Genomic DNA, 19,691 nt, shown 5'->3' with positions numbered 1-19,691 from the left:
TGTGTGGGTTTTTGGCCCCCTTTCAATCAATCACTTAATTTGTTAATTTATTTAGAAAAAATTAAAATAATTTGATTCATTTAATATAAAAAAATAAAATTAAAAATATTCGATTCTTATTCGATTTTTGGTCTAGAATCGAGAATCGAACTGTACCCTTCAGTTCTCAATTCAGATACTCGTTTTGATATTTAACTTGAGAAGAACAATTGAATTCGGTTCGAAAGATTTGCACAACCCTACATATAACACTTTCACCGATTTGATTACTATATACATAGTAACACACCAACGAATAGCTGTTTGGCCATTGATTAATCCACATTAAAGAGGAGGCTGCCACCTGTCCCTATGTATGCCTATGTCAAGATTTTACGGCTTTTATGATTTAGCTTAGGGTTGGACAAAACTTTCGAATCGAACCGACCGAACTGAACCCGAATCGAACAGAACCGAACCTGACTGTTCTTCTTAAATTAAATACCCGAACGGATATTTGAATCAAGAACCGACGGGTATGGTTCGGTTCTCGATTATAGGTCAAGACCCGAAGAATCGAATAAGAACCGAATCTACGTAATTTTTTTAATTAATTTATTTTAAATAAGTAAAATTATTTTATTTTTTTTAAATAAATTTGTTAACTAGTTAATTTAGTTTAAACCATAAAATATGATTTTCCTATTTCTAATTTTCAGTTCAAAATCAACTTAATCAAATTGACCTCAATTTTATCCAAATATGTTATTTAATGTAGTGTCGTTTCTATCGGAGAAAATTGAATTAAAACTCTACAATATCTCTCTTAATTATTTTGACCTCGCTATCTTTCTCTTTCTGTGATTTTAATAATCAAATTTATAAAGAATTCAGCAAAGAGAGACGCGAAACACATAAAATTGAATTACGTTATTTTGTAAGAGCTAATGTTGAATATATCATTAATTAAATTAACGTAACTTTCTATATATTAAAAAATTTAATTATAATACGGAACCGAATGGAACCGAACCGGACCGAACCGAACCGAATGGAACCGAATCTGAACGGTTCCTTAATTAAATTTGGACCCGATGGTTCTACTTACTAAATACCCGAAAATTTCGGATCGGTTCGATTCTCGTTAGAACCGAACCGGACCATGTCCAGCCCTAATTCAGCTAAGTAGGTGGAGGGTAGACTTGAAAATTGCATTATATTTTTATGAAGCAATTTTTGATAGACTCACCAACCAAATCGATTTCTGGCCACTTGATTAACCCACGTTAAAACGGAAATACTGTCACGTATCACCATGCAATTGCCAACAAATTTTTGGTGTATTAAATTTAGACTTTTAATAATTTTTTGAGATTTAAAAAATTTAGGGATATTCAATTGAAACTTTTTAAAAGTATTGATGTATTCAATTGATATTTTTATGGATCTTTAAGAAAAATCTAAAGTTACAATGTATTGATTTGAGACTTTTATAAACTTTTAAAAACTCTATAAAAATTACGATATATTCAATTAAAATTTTCAGAAATTTCTATAAGTTTTGTGATATTTAAATTTTAATGACTTCTATAAACTTTTATAAAAATCTCTAAAGTACTAACTTTTAAATAGAAAATACTCATATAAAATCTTAAAATTTGTCTCTCATTAATCATGAGATTTTGAGACTTTCAGAAAAAAAAATTCTATTTTTTTAAAAATCTTTTTTTCATTTTTTCCTTCTACAAACATGTATGATTAAATTTTTTTCTAATGATTATTTTCATTTATCTCTCTCTTATTGTTTGTCTCTATTTTCTATGAAAAATTAAATTGGATTCTTTTAAGTCTTTTTTCTTAATTCATTCATTTTTTTGTGATAAATATCTATTGTTTTATTAAATTAAAAAAATTTATGTGAATAATTTATAATTAAATTTAAATATAATGATTTTTATTTGTTTTTAAAAGTACATTATATTAATAATATTGAATATTAAATTTATTATTTATCATATAAATGTATAATTTTGATTATTATTTATTTAATTAAGGTCTTAAATTTTTTTTATTATATGGGAATAAGGAGGGCAAGGAAAAGGGGAATTGTGGGAACCAACACCTCGTATCTGAGAATTTCACACCATTATACTAGATCCATGTGAATTCAGTTTCAAATGAAAGTTTTCAAAAGTCTTTCGAATACTACAAAAGTTTATAAAAATTTTAAAATGAAAGTCCATAAAAGTCTAGGAAAAACTTTCACTAATTCCATATAAATCTATAAAAGATCTACAAAATCCACATAAGTCATCACTTAAAAAAATTCCACCGAAGTCTTCAAAAGTCCCAATTGATTACACGCCCTTTAGTCAAAAAAATGAAGAGCATTGCTATTGAGTCTTACCCGGATTATAAATTCAGTCTATGTGGCCATTATGTAGTAAGTGGAATTAAATAGACAGTTTAATTTCACCTTACATTTAGGCTTATCATCTAAACCCCACATATATTGAAGTTATAACTCCAATTAGGCTAATAGCATTATTCAAAAATGAATTCGGTTGAGTGGAGGGCAAAATTGACGATCGGATTGAAATTTCCGTTGGGCAATCCTTCTCATTAAAAAAAATAAAAATTGAAAGAGGTTATAGAGAGAGGCAGTTAAATGATTCTCTCTCTCTCTCTCTATCTATTGATTTGAATGGTAAGTGTGCAAAATTTTAAGATCATTGTTTTGTAAGAACATTGACTAAATAGTTTCAATGCTTGTTTATGAAGTAGAAAGCTGTTGCACCTCGCCACATATGGCTCTACGTCATCAAGGTCCTCTTGTCTACATGGCCAACCTACCAAGTTCTCTGGTCAATTATTGGATTAGCCGACCCACTTAAGTATTGAACTACCTCCAATGAAGCCTACCACACAACGTGATGACGCCTGTGAGATTAGTTTGAGGCTCATTCATGCCTCTTCTATCGAAGCAGAGGTGTTGAGGTGAGGGAGCTCCACAAAGTCCAAAACTCGTTACATCAAGTGACAATGCACTCAAAGATCCTGAACTTATGTATGAAATCTTTTTGGAATGATTGATAGGACCTTTGTAATAAGTATAAAATGTCAAGTCTTGTTAATAGGCTACTCTATGTAAGCATTAAATGCGCCATAAGATAGTAAATTCAAATTGATGCCTAGGATTAGACTCTTCGACTAAGGTGATGAGGTCACGTGTATTTTCATCTAAGGGCCACCATTTCATTTGTAATACGATAAATATCCCCTCCATGTACCATTTAAAGGTTAATGCAACTCAAGATACTAAAAGCTACTTTGTCTTCTCTCTTACTGATTTTCACACTTATTTAGCAACTAGTTTACATTATTTTGCTTTGATTGAATTGTTTGTGATTGGTTATCATTATACAATCATTTTACAAATCGACCTTCGGAACCTGAGCATGTTTGTCTAGCATCGTTGAGCTTCTCCCACGTCTATACTTGTGGAGCATTGACGACTAGCAACCCATCCTTACCTGTTGGAACTATCTCTCGTATACGTGAGTGGGTCCGATATCTGCTGTTTGTAGAAATCTAGGTCAACAAATTGGCACTATTTGTGGAAAGCCATACTACAAATGCAAGCACACCCATTGAAAAAGCTTACGATTAAAAAGTTGGGCATCCCTATTAAAAAGGATTTGTTCTTGCAAAAGAGAAAGAAGAGGCCCCAAAAATCGGAAAAATTTGAGCATTTTGGGTTAACAAGAAATGAGTTCTAACTATGACATCCTCCTAGGAGAGTGAGAGAAAACACCAATGAAGTCCTACCAATAGCTGTCCTAGCAGCTCGGTGCTGACCCAACAACCATCACAGGCGCAGTCGGATGCAAATGACTACTCAACTTACAAGGAAGATAGCCACCATGACAACCAATATGAGAAATATCACAACCAAAACTTGACCATGTAAGAACTACTGATGCAAATGCAGAAGCCAGGGAGGTCATCCAATCCTCCTATATACCTCAAGAACAACATTCACAGGAGGACGAGGTGCAGAGCCAAATGACCCCATCTTTGAGACACGCCAAGGGAACTAGTCCCATGGAAAGGAAAGTAGGAGTTGATGTTACCTCCAACTATGCCTCCGGCCGACCCACCAAGGTTCTATTTTGCATGGAAGACAATTTTCCACCAGAATATGAACCAAAAAGTAGGCCTATATGGTCCGACAATGTATTTGATAGAATTAGCCCCGCGAAACTGAGGCATAGAAAACCTCAACAATCTCCAGTACCTCAGAATAGACTAGAGCCCCTACCTCTTGTGACTTGACAACTGGAGGAAAGGCAAAGAACATGTCCCCCGTGTTGGCCAGCCTAGGAACATGCGTCAAAGAAGGGACGAAATGCCTGGAGTCAAGCGGGCCCATCTAATCCACCACGAAGGTATCAAGCCGATGATGACAATGATTTAAATGAACCTCAGCAATCTTGTGACCTTGATTATGTAATGCCGAAAATACCAAAGTACAATGGGAGAGACGACCCGACTAAACATTTGAACAACTATAAAACTCACATGAGCCTGCGAGGCGCCACCCTGGCTATAAAATATATAGCCTTACCTTGAATGGACTGGCAGAAATTTGGTATAGTAGGCTACCTCTTAGGAGTATTAGGAGCTGTCCGAAGTTCAAAACCACAACCTTGAAAAGGTTTGCTGTAAGCAAAGAGGGAGAGACTCTTATTCAACGCCTCCAGGATATGAGACAGCAACATGGGGAAAGTTTGAAAAGCTTTTTATTTCGATTCATCAAGGAGATGACGTACTGGGCACAAGTCACTGATCATGAGGCCTCAGCATTGCAAGGAGGTCTAAACATGAATACCCTATTTTGGAGAGATGTACAAAACAGGACCTGACCACCTACGATGCATTATTGAAAGTGATGAGGCAGGAGATCGTCAATGAGGAGTTGATTGAACACAGAAACAGAGCTAATAGAGGTCTTCAACCTCAACAAAGGCAATGTGGGATATGACCCATCTCTCACCTAATGGACCACCAATGGAACCAAGTTGGTAATGAAATTGCTCCCAACTCGGGACACGCACTTGCTATAACCACTTTGAATGAGATGCCTACGTTAGCCTATGAAGATGTTACTCCCAAAACCAACATGCAACAAATAAGACCAACGCAATAGGCCCCCCGAAGAGGAAGAGGCCGAGCACAAGGTTTGGGACCTCAAGGTAGGCTGAACTCTCGAATATTGAACTTACCATCATTCTTACAGCCATAACACGACAAATTACACGGAAATCACTCGACACCCCATGTGGGTGAGTCCTCGAAATGGTCGAAGGAATGATTTTCCTCAAAGAGACAGACCCCATCAAGGCAAGATCAGCCTCTGAGGCGTAAGGAGGCCAGCCTCGTCATCGAGAAAGTATCCTCCGATGAAGATGTCCGTATCCGGCGAAAGACCGAAAGGATAGAAACAACATAGTGGTTACTAAGCTAATATGGAAGGTGTCCCTATCCATGAAATCTACAACATCTGTGTAGGCCCTTATGTTGGAGTCAAAACAAGAAATTCTCAAAGGAACTACGCTAGAAAGGTCACGAACCCTTTACTGACCAGCTACATTGTGGGTGGTAAATCAAACAAAGTCAAGTACAAGTGATTGTATTTACTCAGAAATATGCAAAGGGTATCCACTTCTTCATTACGACACCCTTATTGTAAGGAATGTTGTGGCCTGAAACGGGCTAAAGAAGATGCTAGCTGATAATGATAACTTTATTAACATTCTTTTTGGGGCTACTTTTGACAAAATGATTGTGGATCATGAGCTCACACCTATCACCATCCCTATACAGCTTCACTGAAGACAACATCACTTTGAGGAAAACATAACATTTACGGTAGAAATGGGATAGTCACCCTAAACCAATTTGAACTTCATAAAATTCTTGATAGTGGATAGCAAGTTAGCTTATCATGAGGTACTAGGAAGACTTGTTCTGAAGGACTTGGGAACCGTCACCTCTATCCACCGCCTATTTATGAAATTCTCGATTGAGTAGGGGATAACAATGGTTAGGGGTGATCAAAGAGGAGCTCAAGAGTGTCATTTGAACAAGATCAGAAAGGAAAAGCCTAGGGATATCAACATAATAATTGCAGACATGAACATGTTAGACGTCCTAATCAGGTAAGGTCCTAAACAAGAGGATGTTAAGATGGTGGACGTCCTCGATGAAGTGTTCATACTCAATGAGTTGGACTCCTTTATCATTGAGCTTGAGCCCAAAACAACACTCGTGAAAGAACAAGAAAGTTTTTCACTGGACCCTTTGGACCCATTAAGTTGTTGCAGGTGGGAAGAGGCCTACTCTCAAAAATTAAAGAGGAACTTATGGACTTCCTACGGAAGAACCTTGACATCTTTGCTTGGAGGCATGAGGATGTGGTGGGCATCGACGCTAAGGTTAGTTGTCACTACCTGAAAATTGATCATGCGGCTACCCCTATAAACAAAATAGAAGGACCCTTAATCTGGAATGATATGAGACCCTAAAAGAAGAGTGCAGAAATTAATCAAGAATGACTTCATCCGAGAGACCATCTACCCAAAGTAGGTCTCCAACCTAGCCTTGGTAAAGAAACACAATGAAAAATGGAGAGTGTGCCTTGATTTTCCAATCTTAATAGGCTTGTCCTAAAGATAGTTTTTCCCTTTCCTAACCAATTGGTGGACTCCACGGCTGGACATGAATTGTTAAGATTCATGGATGCCTACTTAGGTCACAATCAAATTCCCATGCACCCGACCGATGAAGAAATCATCTATTCCATCACTGATAGGGATCTTTATTGCTATAAGGTGATGTCCTTCGGATAAAAAAATGTCGAGGCCACCTATCAAAGGCTTATCAATAAAACGTTGCTAACATCATTGGTAAAACGATGAAGATCTATGTGGACCACATGCTCGTCAAAATTTTGAAGGCAAATGCCATATAGCACACCTAAGCAAGACTTTTCAAATCATACAAAGATATGGGATAATGTTGAACCTCGTAAATGTACATTTGATGTTGTCTCCGACAAGTTCCTGGGGTATATGGTCAACCAAAGAAGCATAGTGGCAAACCCCGAAAAGATCTGAGCTTTCATGGAGATGAGGTCCTCCCAAAAGCTAAAAGAGGTGCAAAGCCTAACAGGTCATATGGCGGCTCTAAATCATTTCATTTCAAAGGCCACCAAAAAACATCTCTTATTCTTTAAGGTTTTGAAGGGAGTAAGAAGTTTCAATGGATGTACAAGTGTAAAAAGACCTTCTAGGGGCTAAAATCATACCTGTGATAGGCTCTCTCCTCTTGAAGCCCAATTTCGAAGAAGCTCTGCAACTTTGGTTGGTCTTCTCCAATAAACACCAAAACTTTGCCAAACTTGATAAGCATAGCTACATTTACAAAGAACATGTAAAGCTATCTTAGGCCTTTTATTGTGAAAGTAACATTCATTTGCCACATAGACATTACACAACAGTATATTATTTTATGTTAGAAGAGAGTCTGAACATACTCTCCAAATGAAGGCGGTCAATATTACAGAGAATAAAGAAATACGATCTATATCGAAATAAAAATTTATATTTTCATAAGGAAGCCATCGAAGACTTTCCACAAATTGAGATTTGGCTGTAGAAGGATCAAATTGTATTCAAAGAACAAGATGATACAAAAAAGTAATAAGAGAGGCGCACAAACCAATCAATCAGTGCATTCCTAATCAGAGAAGAAGGTACAACCTAGTTTCCTGCCTACTACAAGAGCAAAGCCCTCTTAGCGCCTGAAACCTGCTACCTCGACATGGAGAAACTGACCTTGGCCTTGATTACAGCTTCCAGAAAATTGAAGCCCTACTTCCAAGCCCATACAATATATGTACTAACCAGCTTCTCGCTTAGACAAGTGTTCCAGAAGCTTGCTGCCTCTGAAAGGTTGTAAAAATGGGCAGTCAAGCTTAGCGAATTCAACATTCTCTTCAAAACAAGAGTTGCTATCGAGGGTCGGGCCTTAGTGGACTTTGTAGCTGAATTTGCCAATGTCCCAGAAATAGAGAAGATAATGGAACCCGCCCAGCCTTCCACTTGGAACCTGTTTGTTGATGGTTAGTTGGAAAAAGGGGCTCGAGAGTTGGAGTGGTCTTAATAAGCCCAGAAGGACATAAATTGCATTGTCCAGCGAGATTCGAGTTTAAATACACGAATAACGTTTTTGAATATGAGGCACTGCTTGCTGGCCTTAGGCTAATCAAAGAAATGCAAATAAGAAAGTTGCTCATCAATAGCAACTCCCAACTGATTGTTAGCCTAGTTAACGACAACTTCACAACTTGGGAAAAGGGCATGGCTGCATATCTAAAATTGGTGATGGACTTGCTCCCGTCCTTCGAAATATTTAAGCTAACACAAATCCCATGTGTTGAGAACACCCACGTCGTTGCCTTGTCTAAGCTAGCTAGTAACAAAGACTTAGGATTATTGACAGTGGTGCCAATTGAGTACCTCCTAAAACCTTCTATTGCTACACAAGAAGTGATGTGGGTAGAAGGAACCCCCACCTGAATGCAACTTATCATAGCATATCTTAAAAACCAGGTTCTTCCTGATAATAAAGAAGAGGCCTACAAACTTAGGAGGAGATCAGCGTACTTTGTATTCTTAGACCTCCTTCGATGTGTTGGAGGGGAAGAAGCCATTTAGGAGGAGATCTGCATACTTTGTATTCTTGGACCTCCTTCGATGTGTTGGAGGGGAAGAAGCCACTTATATACTCCGTGAAATCCATGAAAGGGTATGTGGCAACCACTCAAGAGGACTTGCATTGGCACAGAAAACGGTTAGGTAGGGTTATTATAGGCCCAACCTGAAAGAAGACATATACAAGTCGTGCGAAAATGTGATAAATGACAGCGTTGCTCACCCATTCAAAGACAACCCTCTTAAGAATTAACGGTAGTATCTAGCCTTTGGCCCTTTGTGAAATGGGGCAGATACTTCATAAACGCCTTACCAAAGGGTAACGGTAGTGCAAGTTTTGTTATATTGCTATTGGTTACTTCAACAAATGTGTTAAAGCCAAGCTTCTAGCAAAAATCATGTAAACAAACATTCCAAGTTCCTGCGGAAGAATATCGTATGTCTGTTTGGAATTTTCCATTCGATCGTCTCGAATAATGGAAAGCAATTTGATAACAAAAAGGTTAGGGACCTGTGCAAGGAGCTAGAAATCAAGAAACATTTTTTCACACCGAATCATTCCCCCAACCATTGGGTAAGCAAAGGATGTGAACACAATTAGCAAGCTTACTCTAAAGCGAAAGCTCGATGCATCCAAGGGTACATGGGTTTATGAGCTACCACAAGTGCTGTGAGCTATCTGAACTACCAACAAGAGAAACTCCATTCTCAATGGCGTACGGTGCAGAGGTTATGAGCTTGTTAGATGTTGGATTACCATCTTCACGCTGATTGCAATTCGGTAAAATATCAAATGATGAGCTTAGAAGATGTGAGCTCGATTCCTTGATGAAAAAAGAGATGACTCCCAGTTGATATCGGCTACATATCAAAGGAAGATGACCCCCTATTATAATGCAAAACTCAAAAGAGGTCCTTTAGGATAAACACTTGGTGATTCGGAGAGTATTTCTATAATCTAACTAGGAATAGGCACTTGGGGTCCGAACTAGGAAGGTCGATATTGCATCAAAGAAGATCTCTGACCTAACACTTATTGGATAAAAAATATGGACGAGAAGGTACAGCCCCATCCATAGAACATTGAACATTTGAGAATGTATTACCTGTGAATGTGTTTCATGGCTGCAAGATCTTACCCAGCCATTGTAACAACTCTTGATGTAAATAAATAAATTCTTCTTGTTCAAAAGCATCTAAGGCAAGATGAGAGGACTTGTTTCATTAAGAATAAATTCGTGGATACCTCAAAAAAGGAGATCAAAAAGGGTTACATTGTTGGCACTCTGAGGCGTACATCACATGCCTCGTTTTGACATAGCTGAATGTCAAGTGAAAAGCCTTTAAGTAGATGAACCATCCACCATGTAAGGAAGTGTGGGCGATTCGGAGCAATGGATCATATCCCGAAAGGGGGTCACCTCATTTGTACTATGATGCGTACATCACATGCCTCGTCTTGACAAAGCTGAACGTCACGCGAGAAGCTTTTACATGGATAAACCATACACCATGTAAAAAAGTGCGGGTGCCTCGAAGAAGAGGGCTAAAATGGTTACCTCATTAGCTTTCCAAGGAGTGCATCGCTAGTCTTTCTTAATGAAGCTAAACGTCATCAAAAAAATACAAAATGTTGAAGTAAATTACACAACTTCAAAAGTTGAGTTGAAATGCTTAATTAAACCAGCCCATTATAAAGTATAAAGTATAGCAGTTCGTTATAAGGTAAAATGGTCCGTTGTTCAAAGCATGCATTAAACAGTGAATTCAATTATTTAAGTGCCAATACTTAAGGAAAACAATGAAATAGAGAGAAGTTTATATCATTAAAATGCAAACTTTACAAAGGAGGGCCATAGCCATTAAAAAAATGAAAAAAAAAATCTACGCTAAGCATGTGGTGGCAGAGGTTCTAACGCCTCAGTAATAGGCACTTCAGCTGCAGCTTGAATCGAAGCTTCCTTCTCAAGAGTATCTTCTTGGTCCACCTCTTCTTCAGCCGCCTCCTGAGCTAGGGTTTGAGGCACTTCTTCCAAATACTTCACCCTCAGCTCAGTAGCGTTGAGTTCTAGATAAAGTTCCTCCTCCCGTTCTACAACCCCGGTGCAGGCAAACTTCCTCTAATAAAGAGTGAAGCGCTCGTACTCCTGTAAGGTGGAAGTTAACAATGTAATTCTTTACTGCCTCCTCACCTACCAACTGAGCTTCAGCCTTGCATCTATCAGCCTCGTGCATATAATACTTTATTTGGGTCTCCAGAAATTGATTGACATCTTTAACCCCATAAGCTGCAAATTGTCCTTCTCTAAAGCTTCAGCTGGAAGCTTTCGATGATTGTTTGAGATTTCTACCTTCTTTGTCAAAGAAACCACCTTAAATGTGATTCATGTACTTCATTCTTCATATCTTCAGCTTTCTGAGCCCTCATGACTTCAGCCTTGGCCCTCAATTTCTTTATTTTCTCCTCAACCGACGCTAGCTTGTCAATTGAGGCCTTATTCATTATTTGAACATTTATCGACACTTCTGGACATTCATGGGCGACCCCAAAAGCCCTGGCGCTTTGGCGTACTCGTGTCGTTGTGAGATCCATTGCATAGCAAATGGACACATAAAACAACCACCTCTCAATTCAGAATTTGTAGAAATTCGCGATGGTACCTTGGACTTTTCAAGGCAACATATCCATAATGAATGGAGCTATTACCTCATCCTGCCTCGTCAAAAACCCTCCTAGACTTCCCAAGGTCCTTGCCATTGGACCCACCTTCACAGCCTCTGAGGCCTGCTTCTCTTCTTTTTCGGCCTCTCCTTTAGCCCTCCTTATGGCCTCCACTTTTATGGCTTTCATGGAGGCCTCCATCAACTTAGGAGGGGGAACAACTTCTTTGACAGCGTGGACCATAGTGGTGCCAAATTTAAATGTGGCCGAGCCACTGTTGTACTATAATTTCCTTTTCTTTTGAGGCTCCTTTGCTTTCCCCTTTCCCTTATCGGCTCTCTCCTTGGCTTTGTCCATCTTTAGGACCACCTGCTCGCCACCCTTCTCAGCGTGGTCTTTGCTGAGGGGCTCCAACTTCTCCCTGATGTGTTTAATGTCCCCAGAAGAAGGCTTCAAAGCTTTGCACCAACAGTAGAGGCGGCCTTTAGATTGAGGCCATGTCATGGGTTGGGTACTTCTTCTTCTCAAAGTTCTTTGCAAATAACAAAGGACAAAGCTTAGGTACTGCCAAAACCTGAAAAATAGTTCACATGAAGCTCAGTGTTTACCTCTCGAGGCCATCAATCTGAAGTCCAGAAAATATATGCTTTAGTCAATTTAATGATCAAAATGGCGCAGCTTCAAAGGATGTTTGTAGATGTACTCTATAACGTCCCACTCCACCTCATGTAGCTTGAAGCGAGACCATGAATCTACAAAAGCAAGAAAGTAATGTCAATCAAAGTTATGAAATAAAATACAAGATATAAAGGAAGGTACTCACGTACTTTGGAGTACTGGATTGGTACGGTGCAAGCTGGGGCACTATCTCCCTCAACCATTTGTCACTTCCCCCTTACCCAAAACCATGACTCCTTCCAACCTTCATTAGAGGAGGGGAGGCCCATTACAAAAGGAGCATGAGCCCCGTGGAGTGATGTAGTACCACCAATTTGACTCATTTTTCCCAAGCACCCAGGGTTGGAAAAGTATTTGAAAGACATGCAGAGGCATGTCCTCGTCTAAGGAAACCTTCTTTTAAATAAAGTAGGCCCCAGCTAACTGGTTCCACCCATTTGGTAGAACCTAGGTTCTGAGCTAACATGGAGCTCCTCAACACCACCCTAGAGAAGGGGTGCAAGGATAGACAAATTTTTGCTTTAAGCAGAAATTCACTAACTGCTACACAACCTGACCTTGGATAGCAAGGAAGTTCGTAAGCCTCGGGTACTAAGATTTCTAATAGTATGGGATACAATATTTCCTCCAAAGTTCGGCTAGTTTGGTGGAGGTCATAGCAGAAGGAATTTTGGTAGCCCTCACCCAGCCTCATAATCAATAGGACCCTCACTCATGGCCCAAATATCCCCTTCCAACCCTCTAGGTAAGGCTTCCTCACTATACCTAGCAATAGTAACCCTATCTCTGCTACCACTCGAACCCGAAGCCATTGAAGATAGCAAAAATGTTAGAAGCAACGAGGAGGGAAAAATCTAAAATTGTTACCTAGATGAAAGGATTTAAGAAAAAATCGTTGAAAAATAGAAGTTGTCGGAGAATTTGAATGCAGAGAGAATTTGAATGATTTTTGTAGAAGTAAAGATATAACAATGGCAATTTTTGCCTTCTATATTGAATAGAAACTGAGCCTCGATCGTTGGATTAAAACCCTTTCAATTTGAAGCATCCAATTTTCAGCCAAATCTGAGGCGTTGAATTCAAACAGTCTCTTTAATTGACACCTCAAATTAATACGTGATTCCCATGCACATGCCCATATGCGTTCACTCCGAATTGCAACGTCATCTCAATCATTGTATATTTAATGTAACAATTGTACATGTATGGAAAATCGTAACGCCTTTGCTACTTTTTCTTGGTAACGTGCAAAAATATCAAATCATTGGCACTACTATTGAGGGCAATCATTAAAAATAAAAGGAGTATCGACAGTTCAGCCTCATCCTGTCTCGGCTTAAAATAAATTTCAGCTATCTCAAAGATAAAGGAGCGTGGCAATTCAGCTTTATCTTGCCTTGGCTTGAAATGGATTTCAGCTATCTTAAAGATAAATGAGCCTCGATAGTTGGGCTTCATCCTGCCTTGGCTTGAAATAAATTTCAGTTATCTCAAAGACAAACGAGCATCAACAGTTCAGTGAAATCCTGCCTCAGCTCAAAACAAATTTCAAGAACTCCCATAACACGAAAGAATACAACTTTCAACTCTAATCGTGATATCAATATCTATACTTGGACATGGGACTATTATGTTAGCTTACAAAAAATTGTTTAATACTATTATGGAATGTCGGAATCCCACTGACTACTGAAGTCCATGCATGATATAAATAAACTATACATGAACTTGGAGGACTACTGTTACGCCTTGCCACACGTGGCTTCACGTCATCGAGGTCCTCTTGTCTACATGGTTGACCCACTGAGGTTCTCTGGTCAATTATTGGATTAGCTGATTTACTCAAGTATTGGAATCACCTTTGACAAAGCCTCCTACACAAAGTGACGAGGCCTGGGAGATTAGTTCGAGACTCATTCATGCCTCTTCTGCCGAAGCAAAGGCGTTGAGGCGAGGGAGTTCCACAAAGTTCGAAACCCGTTACATCAAGTGACAACCCACATGAAGATCCTGAACTTATGTATGAAATCTTTTTGAAGTGATTGATGGGACCTTTGTAATAAATATAAATATCAAGTCTTGTCAATATGGTGGCTGCTTCGTGTAAGCATTAAATGCGCAATAAGTTAGTAAATTCAAATTGATGTCTAGGATTAGATGCTTCGATTAAGAAGATGAGGCCACATGTACTTTCATTTAATGGCCACCATTTTATTTGTAATACTATAAATACCTCATCCATGTACCATTTAAAGGATAATGCAATTCAAGATACTAAAAGCTACTCTTTGCCTTCTCTTTTACTTATTTGGCAACGAGTTTACATTATTTTACTTTGATTGAGTTGTTTGCTATTGGTTACCATTATACAATCGTTTCACAAATCGGCCGCCAGAACCCGAACATATTTGTCTCCCGTCGTTGAGCTTCTCCTACGTCCATATTTTCGGAGATTGACAACTAGCAACCTGTCTTTACAAGTTGGAACTAGCTCACGTGTGTGCGAATAGGCTCTATATCTGTTGTCCGCAGAAAACGACATCAACAATAGCTATTATTTTGTGTGATCAATACCTAGCATTCATCAGTATATCTGTCCATCCTTCAATAACGATCAAGCAGAGGCATATCCCATCTGTTGAAAACTCGTTCTCCATGAAATGCTGATTGATTCTGTACAACCATAAAGATTGCCTCCTAGTATGAAAGCCCAGCTTCTAAACTTCGATGCAAGTCCCCTCTAATATGGAGTAAGGATCCTTTGTTGTTGCAAGACAAAATTAAACATTAGAACTGAACATTTCAATAACAAAAATCAGCCCCAATAACTCGACATTTTTCTATGTCGTCCCAGGTAAGGCCACGAACTTAACTCGAGCCATTTCAAAGAAGAAATATTCAAATATTGAAATTTCACTAGTAATACAATGGGCAAAACTTCAAGCAAAGACGAATCAAAAACTTTCTTTTCTTATGATTAGGCTCGTCTCATATGAAAAATAAAACTTGGAAGGAATAATGAACCAATGAAATCCAAGGCATTGAACCATGAACTTCATTTAAATTCAAGCCAGCACTTAATTCAGACTGAATATTTTTTTTGAATCTCAAATAACAGAGGAGTAGTTTACATATATATACCACAAATGGTTCTTATCCAAATGAAACTTTCATTCCAATTCCTCCAGGGCATAACAATGAGGAGCCTGCTCAGCTAAACACAAGCAATCTATTCTAGAAATGTTTCCAATATAATTATAGTAGTTCGGCTAATTCATCAAAAATTATGCACTCTGGTTTCAGCCGGAATAAGACAGATGACAGATGGATATGCACAGTAAGACCACTTGACAAAGCCCTGCCATAGCACAAAAAAGATGCATAAATCGATTGTTCTCAAGGATATTGTAATCTTAACAATAATAGGTATTACCTTCGAAGTAAATTAAATCACTATAGGAAGTGCTGCAAAAAATGTATACTCCTACCTGTATGTACCATCAGGCTGCTTCAAAGCTGTATTAAGAAAAAAGGATGCAGCTAGGCACCTGCGAAAAGGAAGCATGCCGTCTCCACATGAAGTGACATGAAGCCCATTTGTTCTACATTCCTCCGTATTTGACTACAAATGAAGTGTCAAATGAACCTTAGAAATAGATATCTAGAGAAACTTCATTAGGAGAAAACCGCCAAAAGAAAGGAGGAAATAATGCCAAAAGAATATTGTATAGCCTGTCTTTGAGGTATCACAGTTCGAAACTCAATCTTAGGAAGCCTGATAAAATGGACATGTTAATACATTATAGAGCAATTTCAATTAAAAGAAGTTTATAATCAGGAGTATTATTCATGTAATTGCGAGGTTTGCCATTAATTCTTGGCCAAGTGGGCATTACCTACCTGTGGATGTCACGAGCATGCTTCAGGGAGTGGCTATTGATAAAATTTTCCTTGTACCATTTTCTGAGATTTTTTCGGCCTTTTCATTGCTGTTCACTAAATTGCTCTTCTGCAAGAACTCGTCAGAAGCACGATATATATTCAGCAAAGTCAAATGATTCCCCTCTGGACTTCAGAAGCTTCTCAAAGCAATTCGAGACTGCAAAACAAAAAGGAGTTTTAGATACCTGCTAGCAAAGAACTAGCTGTAAAGTATAGCATTTAGAAAATAAATTGCATTACACAAATCCCCAGGTTAAGACAAAATCTCTCTAAATAGATATACATATTTGCCAGACCAATATTCTGTTATTCTATGCTTGTTTGGTAGGGTAGGCTGTACAATAGACGACGACATAAGAAAGAAATAGGAGTTAAAATCTTGTGCGTATTGTACCATTGAATTGAGCAATGTCTAGTGGTGTGCACCAACCCTGCTCTTAAAGCATATATAATCGAATGCGAAACTTTAGAAGGTCATACATCCCTACCTCTTCTAACTTTTCATGGGGAGCATAGAAGATAGATTCCACAGAGAGCATTGCAACAACTATTAACAATTCTTCCCAATAATTAAATTCACTGGCCACAATGAGAGCTTTGGAATAAAAAGGATCCAGTGGAAGCCTGGCCATCTTTTGCCCAACTAAATCAGACAATTTACTTGCTTCCGTTAGAGCACCTAACAAGAATAACAACTCCCTCGACTTGATGATAGCAATCCTATGCGGATATATAGAAGGCATGGTTAAAATCAATCTGAGATAAATTCTTATACGGCACATGTTAGATTATTCAGAAGTCCAGATATCAAAAACCAATGGAAATTAAGAAGCAGATGATTTTATGACAATTATTTTATTACCATAGTAAAAAAAGGTGTTGTGGGCAATAAAGAATAAACCTTCAAACAATATAGAAAAAGAAAGCATAGGGTTGATGAAATTAACACTAAATACTAGTAAACTCAAATACAAATTCAGCCATATTTCAATTACTTATTTTTATCCATCAAATTAATAGCTCGTAATGGTGTAACTTATGCATCAGGCACAAAACAGGCCAATAATAGCTTTAAGGTATTCTTACAATTCTCTACACTTTTCATCCCCTAGAAAACTGTTTGAATTAGTACCATAGCACACTTAGAAACCAACAACTTTCAAAATGAAAATTCACACAAGGTCTCAAACTAGACTACCAAATGAAATTCATAGAACACATTATAGGGAAAAACAAGAGAACCATAAACATATGCTTATTTGACATAATCACAGAGCAAATCATGGATATAGACAACAAGAGCTTCAAGATGCAAAATAACATATCTGGTTATGATGCAAAATCCATTGTCATACTCACTTATCTGGTTGTTCAATCAAGTCAAATCCAATTATATCATCAATGCTCAGAGCTTGAAGATGCAAAATAACATTTGATAGGTTACATCTTTTAATTTCAGGCATCATGGAATCCTTCAGCCTATCAAATTCTCTCTCTAGGTAAATACGGTAGCATTTCCCAGGTCCTTCACGGCCTGCACGTCCACTGTAACAGAATTTGTAAGACATATCAATTTATCGCAGATATTGGTAGGTTTACCATTCAATACTTTCTCCAATTGCCCTTGCTTAACGAGGCCGAGGGGATGTAATGAATTCGTGATGACAAGATGTAATTTGAGTATCCGTTAAATTTTAATATAAATGATATTAGAAATTAGATTCATCTGATTTGATTGTTTTCTTAGCATCTCTCTTTGTAAGAATCCACATTCAATGAGTTAATTACATATTATTTGGAAACAGAGTTAGCTTTGCTACACTATCCAACTTCACGTACTCTCTTGCATTACACACTGAAATAATGAAATGAGCTGAGCCCATTTAATGGCCTCGATAACCAAAAAAAAGGAAAAAAAAAAAAAATTCAAATTTCTCAACTTTCCCTCAAGTATAAATGCAGGAAAAAGTCAGTAGCTCTACCTCCTCTGAAGTGCTTGTGCTTTTGAGTTGACGATGATTACTGGTTCAATCCCTGTTGATGCCTCATATTTGCGTACTTTCACCATTCCAGGGTCAATGACATACTTGAGTCCCGGTATCGTCATGGATGTCTCAGCAATATTGATGGCTAATATTACTTGAACAGCACACGAGCAGACAAACAATTGGTCAAATTCATAGACCCGAAGATTTTCAGAGCTTCCAAAATATCACAACTGTAGGTGGACAACAACACTCAACACTTCCTGACAAAATCAAGGAACTTTTTTTTTCCTGTATAGTATTTGTGCCATGAGAATGTTCTTAAACAACGGAAACTGGACAGTTCCTGTATAAGAAAATATTCTAAATGATGCTCGGCTTGCCAACCATACTTTTAGTATAGTTGCTGGGTACTTAAACGTCTACATTTATTATAATACTACATATAACAGACATGGGCACAATTTCAACAAAGTGGTAGCATTTGTCTTGTCCAATCAACATCTCATAAAAGTTTAATGTATTTTTTCTCTTACGATGACGAGTAACAACATGCGACTTTCAATACTTATATGTTGACATTAATGTTTCTAGCCAAGAAACTTGCATAGAATATCTTGTCAGAAGAAAATAACTACCTTTCGGAACCCAACTGGGGCAGGCTGGAAAACTTTCATTTGTTTCTCTGAAGGGAGAGACGAAAATATTGGAAAGGTCAAAAGCTTTTCTTTGCTTCCGGACAATTGTGGAAGACGCTCAAGGACAAGCCTCTCCACAGATTCTATTTCTTCTTGGCCAGTCAAGAACTTTGAACCAAAGCCCACCAGAGAGACCAACCATGATAGACAAGAGTTGCAAGAAAATTGTGGGACCCATTCAAAAAAAAAAAAAAAAGCAAAATTGCTGAGCATGATTTCGGAGAAAAATTGAGACCTCTACCATCATATGGGGAAAAACCAATAGTTTGAAGCTAAACTAAATTTTACATGAAAATGCAAGATATTGGAAAGAAAAAGTCAAAAAGCACAATACACTGAATATCTCTTACATATGGGAGAAGGGGAGTAAAGTAGGAATTTACCCTAGTTTCGAAAAACTTCTCTTGCAATTAACTTGAACTAACTGGGAAACTTCAATAATGAATCAAAATGTAGAAGAATAAAAAATTTTAAATTATCAATTATCTAAAGACAAAAATATATGTTACTATGATTTGATGATAACAATGGGCAAAAAAGAAACCATCACATGTTTTAAATTGAATCAGATAAAAAGTAGGTACAAAACAATGTAATTGGGAGAGAAATACATGCAATCTATAATCCAATTAATCTGATTATTAAATATTCTCTTCTAGGTTGTATTTACTTTCAATCTTTTCTCTAGGTGAGCTAAGAAATGAAATTGTTACGAATTCTCAATATTGTTACCCTCTTAAATCCCTTCAAAAACCTTTTAAAATAAAATATAAAAACAATCCCATTGTTGAAGAAAGTAAATATAACAATCAAAATAAAAAAAGTGGAAATTACACAAAATCCTACCTTAAAAATTCAACATTCTTAAATCAGAGTGGAACTTTCACAATTCAAAAATCAGACTTTTTTTATATTAATTATTTAAACAAACAAATAAAATTAGGAAAATCAAAACCCTAACCAAAACCAA

General features: G+C 37.6%; 1 protein-coding gene and 1 pseudogene across 1 annotated transcript; both read right to left on the bottom strand.

Moving 5' to 3' along the window:
* Positions 1-15,091: 15,091 nt before the first annotated feature.
* Positions 15,092-18,247, bottom strand: LOC111381702 (annotated as a pseudogene).
* On the bottom strand, positions 18,246-19,166 carry LOC111381693 (putative ATP-dependent RNA helicase DHX33). The gene is made up of 2 exons (XM_023005505.1): positions 18,662-19,166; positions 18,246-18,369 (listed from the first exon to the last, which is right to left on the bottom strand). The coding sequence occupies exons 1-2, from the start codon at positions 18,932-18,934 to the stop codon at positions 18,277-18,279; spliced, it is 366 nt and encodes a 121-aa protein (XP_022861273.1). The 5' UTR covers positions 18,935-19,166; the 3' UTR covers positions 18,246-18,276.
* Positions 19,167-19,691: the final 525 nt, after the last annotated feature.

This window comes from Olea europaea, unplaced genomic scaffold (assembly GCF_002742605.1).
Source record: "Olea europaea var. sylvestris unplaced genomic scaffold, O_europaea_v1 scaffold236, whole genome shotgun sequence".
Lineage (NCBI taxonomy): Eukaryota > Viridiplantae > Streptophyta > Magnoliopsida > Lamiales > Oleaceae > Olea > Olea europaea.
Note: the sequence above shows the minus strand (reverse complement) of the source record. Positions and strands in the feature narration are given on the sequence as shown.

Coding starts and splice junctions, on each gene's coding strand:
- LOC111381693 (XM_023005505.1), bottom strand. CDS start 18,934: ATGCTCAGCAATTTTGCTTTTTTTTTTTTTTTTGAATGGGTCCCACAA. Junction 18,370..18,661: donor CCCCAGTTGGGTTCCGAAAG/GTAGTTATTTTC, acceptor TTTCTTATACAG/GAACTGTCCAGTTTCCGTTG.